The sequence below is a fragment of the Prunus mume genome, linkage group LG4 (genome assembly GCF_029339155.1).
Source record: "Prunus mume cultivar Tortuosa linkage group LG4, ASM2933915v1, whole genome shotgun sequence".
NCBI classification, from domain to species: Eukaryota; Viridiplantae; Streptophyta; class Magnoliopsida; order Rosales; family Rosaceae; genus Prunus; species Prunus mume.
In genome coordinates, this window is record NC_142701.1 from 900,759 (window position 1) to 906,922 (window position 6,164).

At 33.2% G+C, this 6,164-nt stretch overlaps 1 protein-coding gene across 1 annotated transcript; it reads right to left on the reverse strand.

The window, feature by feature from the left end:
• Positions 1-962: 962 nt before the first annotated feature.
• On the reverse strand, positions 963-4,459 carry LOC103328651 (nicotinamide/nicotinic acid mononucleotide adenylyltransferase). Its single transcript, XM_089051244.1, has 10 exons — positions 4,191-4,459; positions 3,818-3,881; positions 3,379-3,452; positions 3,106-3,191; positions 2,638-2,738; positions 2,431-2,504; positions 2,245-2,324; positions 1,750-1,851; positions 1,325-1,383; positions 963-1,247 (listed from the first exon to the last, which is right to left on the reverse strand). Exons 2-10 carry the CDS (start codon positions 3,874-3,876, stop codon positions 1,145-1,147), a joined length of 738 nt encoding a protein of 245 aa, XP_088907370.1. The 5' UTR covers positions 3,877-3,881; positions 4,191-4,459; the 3' UTR covers positions 963-1,144.
• Positions 4,460-6,164: the final 1,705 nt, after the last annotated feature.

Genomic DNA, 6,164 nt, shown 5'->3' on the forward strand with positions numbered 1-6,164 from the left:
TAACACCTCCTGAGGTTTTCGGCTTTTTCACAAAACTCCTTGAGGTTTTATAAATTACACGAACACCCACTGAAGTTTTAAATTGTTTTCACAAAACTCCTTTTCATTAATTTTTCATCCAAAGAGTGATGATTTAATACAAAAAAAAAACTCTCCAAATGACAAAGTTGGCTTTTGAGATTAGATTACATATACTTCAATGAGGTTAATTTTGTCATTTGCATAATTTTTTTTTCAATGAAATCATCAATTTTTGGACAAACAATCAACGAAAGGGAGTTTTGTGAAAACAAACTGAAACCTCAGGGAGGTGTTCGTGTTTTAGACCTGAGGGGATCTTGTGAAAACACAAGAAACCTTAGGAGTGTTAGTGTAAAAAACTCTTCAAAATTTTCATTCTCTTCATCATCTCGATAGTATCGATATTATCGATATTTTGGCCAAATGTTGCTGAAGTGGGAAAGAAATTATAAACGTCAATATTTTTCGATATTATCAATACTTTACAATATGCGTATGGATATGTTCCAAACTATCCTAGACCTGAAAATACGATAATATCCTCGATATTTCGTCAATACTATCAATGTGTTAGTTATTGGTTATGTCAATAGACATGTTTCAAGTGATGAGAAGGATAGTGAGAGTATACCTTGAGTTAAAGTTGTGAGTAAAAATATTTCTAAGTTTCTAATAATCCATGTGAGAGGCCCATCCAACTCACATTCCACGTCATCTCCGCATAAAATCTATGTGGCATTCTTACTTCAGTAAAAGTACCAACTCTTATCCCGACTGATGGCGATTTACCTCTTCCGATACTGAAAGAGAAGTGTTAATCAAAATAAATCGATGGTGAAAAGTTGGAAGAATAGTTGGTGTGTCTGTAATTACTTGGCAATTTTTGTATTACTTACAAATAAATGCGATGCCCTATGCCCTCTTCATCCATTCCCAATTAGTTTTGAATTTGGATACTCTTTAATGTAACTTGATAATTCCTTGAGAACTGCGATTTGGTTTTGTCATATCTACAGAAAAATCTGATAAACATGGCAGAAAATTTGTTTTATCAATCAATCGATTACTTTCTACGGAATGATCTGATAAACATGTGCTGTGTATGATGAAGATATCTTCTTCATCACTTGTCATTTGAGTTCGAGTAGAGATGATGTTCTCTGATGTAAACAATTACTTCATCTGCAGTCAGATATTTTATCGACAATCCTCTTGAAATGCAATCCCTGAAATACATTTGTAAGTTTTCAGTTCCTTCCACATTCCCCTCAATATGTTTGTCAATGAATCACATTGCCTTTACCTTACTCTTGTAGAACTTATTTGGTTAGGTACAAGTTCGTTCACGATTCTTATATTGCCCTGTAATAAAAAAGAGAAGAACTAACATCAAATGGACCAGAAAAGCAGTGGACTGTAAAGAAGCTTCAAATCAAAACTATTCAAGAACTGCACTATTTCAAACCATAACGAAACTTTCGATTTCACAATTTAGACCAATTTCGACCCTTGTGTACAATGCCAAGTTGCATAATTTATGTTCAGAAGATACATAGGTGTAGAACAGAGAAATGCAAGAGAGAAATATCATTTTGGGTAATAGTTAATTGATCTAGGGTGTGTAACTAAGAAAATCCAGTGTTTTACAACCACTGAATGACAATTTGATTGACTATTACAATATATGAGCCAAAAGCACCAAAAAAATCAAGAGATGTGATTGATTACCCTGTTCTCTTTCAAAATTTCATCATTTGATATAATTTTATCAACATCTTGTCCCTCCCTGCGAATGCAAACCACACCATAATCTCTGCATATGCCTCTGACCTGACCAATAAGGACAAATGTTATGGTGGATTTGACCAGAAACGGACCAATTCAAAGGGATTAATTAAACCGTACCCCACTTCGAGTGTTATGGTACTTTGCAACAAAGATCCACCAAGTGCTCAGTTAATTTCTAGTCACACACTATACAACTCCATTCAAGTGTGATTGTTGTTGGACATTATGACCAAATATTCTCCTAAGAATTATATTCAACACTTTTTAATGTTACTGAACTAAGATATGAGTAAAACTCTTCAGATGAAGTCGTCTAAAACTCTCCAGATGAAGTCGTCGTATTCTATAGTAAGTTATTAATACAGGAGAAATGAGATGGTTATCTTGTAAGAATAAACTACACATGACCACTAGAATATAGAATTACAGACATACCTGTTCAGCAATCCAAACTCCAGGAATGCCAAAAGAGTGGAGTAGATCAGAGCCACACACAAGCATGCACTTAAGGGATTCTATTGAGAGCAGACACAGAAGTCAATCATGTTGCCTCCAAATTAACAATGATGCAGCTTCTCAAAGGAAAAGAAAAACAAACGATAACAGTTTTGCAAATCTTACCACTGGGTATCAGCCCAGCCTCAGACAAGAAATCCTTGACTCTAGACAGAACAGTTAAAGTGCATTGGAAGCTACTTTTGTCTTGCCTGTAAAATTGGTTCATAACTTCTATTTTTAAGTACACAGAACAGAACCCTAATGGCAGTAAATAAATAAGAAACATCCTGCACAACAGAAGAATCATCTCAGAATCTAGAGAATCTGTACAGTGGAGAGAGAGATACCTCCCAAGGATCAACCATTATAAATTCTGAACTCTGGCAGGCTAGATTGCACAACTGTATACGATGTTCAGCAGATATAAGGCCCTACATAACCAACCAAGTGACCATGTCAATGCGTGGAAATAGAGGGATATGTGATATCTGATCATATGATCTAGCTACAGCACTTATTCAGGCATAAAGAAGTAATAAACCTCATAATTGCATTAACAAACTCATTCGAGTAACCTACGTAATAAATAAATAAATAAAATGGAATAAATGTGTTGCTTCTACAACCCTGGTTGAAAGGGGTCCAGGAAGAAGTTGAGCTATGTGAATAACTTCCGAATGTGGCCTCATCCCAGAACTCTGTTAAAAATTGCCGTGCATACTATGTACCTTAATCCATGTGCTTATGAAAGCTCTTTCTACTCCAATGCCTACAGAAATGCTATTAAAGGTTACATACCTTCTTATAGTATGCATCATTAACAGGCGACATATAACCTCCAATGACACAAAAGCCTTGTGAATTCAGTGCATCTCTCGCCAGCTCTGTGCACAACAGCAAAATTGATCAAAATATACAATTGATCTGCAATTTCCAGTGAAAAAAATGAGCACAAGATCCCAAAGTCATAAGAAGAAAATGAAACCCAAGAGGCCATTACCAGATTCAAATAGAGAGCACAATTCGCATGTATGTATATTCATATGTTAGCTGTCAAAATGAGACACTTACCGAACAATCGTAAATGCATATAAGTAGGAGGATTGAAACTTCCAGTTGCTACTAGAACTACATACTTCTTGTCCCTAGTTTGGATAGAGACAGAGATGGAGAGTTAACATATTTTCAAAAAAATTACACCCCCTAGTATTAATTTTGTCAACCTTGACATTCATGCTTGAAATTTAACCAACAAATGCAATTCTTCCCAAATGAAAATGTAATGCAATTCTTCAGCAAAATTAAAATGTAATGCCCTTAAGATAGACAGGACTAGGATTAGCTAAGTCACTGATTAAAACAGAAAAAGCATAAAACTAAATAAATACATTCCTTTTACTAAAGTTAAAAAGGCCAAATTCAATCCCTGGAAGGCAGACATATCCAACGATTCCACTAGTAACAGAAAACAGCAAAAAACAGTCAAATAAAATTGACAATATGAACATACTTGTCGTCACGATTAACCAAATGCAGAGCTAATTTACTAAGAGGCAGAGGGATGTCCATGGCACCTGAAAAAGTTTTAAAATCCATATTAAAATGTATTACTACTACAAACAAAAGGAATTCCCTCAATGTTATCTCTGTTTGGGTTGACATTGAGGAAATGTCATTTTCTGCAGTAAAAATCTTGTTTAACAAGGAAAAAAGAAAACAACAGATAACAAATGAAAAAGCAATAGGTCTCCACATTACTAGTTACATATATTATCTGTAGTAATTTAAGATTAAATCAGAAGAAGAAAAAATAAAGCACAAGCAGCCTAAGTGAAAATTAACCCAAATCATAAGCTAGTCCAAGACTAATATAAAATTCTCACCTTGTCTGTCTGCATATGGCTGGTCTATGTAGATTTTAGAAAACAGAGAACCTGCACCTGAGCTTTGACTAAGTTACTCAAAGATACATACACTATTGACAGAGAGGAAACTGATTTGCTCTTCCAAATTAATCAAGTGGTGAATAACTAAATAAAACAGAGAGAGAAAGTTTGAAAATTTGTTTTCACGCAGAGAAAGAGGTTTTTCACGCAGAACACCGAGAATCTGCAACTTCTGTTTTTTTCTTTTCAGGCAGCTTCTGATTGAGTTATTCCAGTCAGATACGCCCAATCCCATCTGTTACCTAGCTAGAACCAAGCCCAATGGATCCATGGTAACCACCTATTGACGCGTACTGGGCCCTAAGACCCAAGAAGCCTCCATCTCTCACCACACTCCACATTGTCTACATGTGCCATTTTAACTTCCGTAAATAATCATCAATTACTTGCAGAGAAATTATAGAATAGTACTCGATTGCGATTATGGTCAATGTGGTATAGTTTGTGTATTATAATATGAGTGAACAACATGACTGATATTCCTATTTTTAGGAAACAGTATCAACAAATATTCACTTATATTATAATATATGAATAGGTTATACCACGTGAACGTACTACTGAAATACATTATAATTACTCCTATTTATATCATATTTACTAATCATTTTACTAATTACCTCTCAAATAGAGATAAGTCACACTAATGTATGTGAGACTCACTTATATTAGCAGAGCCGACATTAGTCAAAGGCAACCAACTACAGCCCAGCCCAAAATTGAAGGAGGCCCATAATGTTTTTATATAGCCTATATATATTTAAATAATAATAATAACAAAATGAAACCGTCAAAACTAGAACTTCTAGGAAGCTAGCAAGTACGGGCAAATCACTTTTGATTTTTTCTTTTTGTTCAAAGAATGACTTTTTTCAGACGTTCTTAGTATGGGCTAAGGCAAGTATGGGCAAATGACTATATAATTATATAATATAATATGAAGGAAAAAAAAAAAAACTGGACATTGGTAAACAAACCAAACCAACAAAAATTCTTCTTAGCCGCAAAAAAAAAAAAAAAAAAAAAACAAAAACAAAAACAAAAACAAACAAACGTTATTTTCAGACTTTCTCTGCTTCGCTTCATTTTTGTGATTCTCTTCTTCCAACACTGAGTTGGAAAACAAATCATCCACAAGCCTAACCTAGTGTCTTTGACCAAAAAAAAAAAAAAAAACCAGTGTTGTTCTTTAAAGGTAATTTTGTTTTTTGTTTTAGATAGTAGATGTATAAATTTTGTAATACACATCATTATTAACTTATTTTTTCTTTATTATTTGATTCAAACAGAAATTTTTGCGATTATTGTTCCTTACAATTAGAAGTTTCAAGTTGAAGAAAATATGCTCAAAATCCAGGTTTTATTGTTTTTTTTTTTGTTAATTAGTTTAATTTTATTGGGTTATTGATTGATTGTGTGTTGTTTGTTTATTATAATTTTTTTTTAAAATGTTTCTTAAATTTCTTATTTGATGCTGCAAAGTTGACTTCGTTGGATGATAATGAATTGAAAAATTCTTGTGTGAATCTTGAAAATATTTTAAAACATGGTGATGTTTATGCAAGAAATTTATTATCAGAGTTACATGTGATGTTGCCAAAAGAACTATATGAAACAGATATATCATGGACATGCATTAAAATTCTTGAGTTTGTAAAGAGTGTGGATATGTTTCTTAATGTAATGGTTGCTTATAGGATATTAGCGATATTTAAATAGGCTAAATGGATTGATGATTTTGCTTCTAAAAGTACTACGAGAAGACATTTTAAATGATGTTTTGTGGTTGATGAGACCCCAAAGTATTGTTCCTTATCTTTTGTAATGAGACACCAAAGTGTTGTTCCTTATCTTTTGTAAACTCCTATAATTTTAATAAAATTAATTAATTGATAATTGTTTTTTACTTTT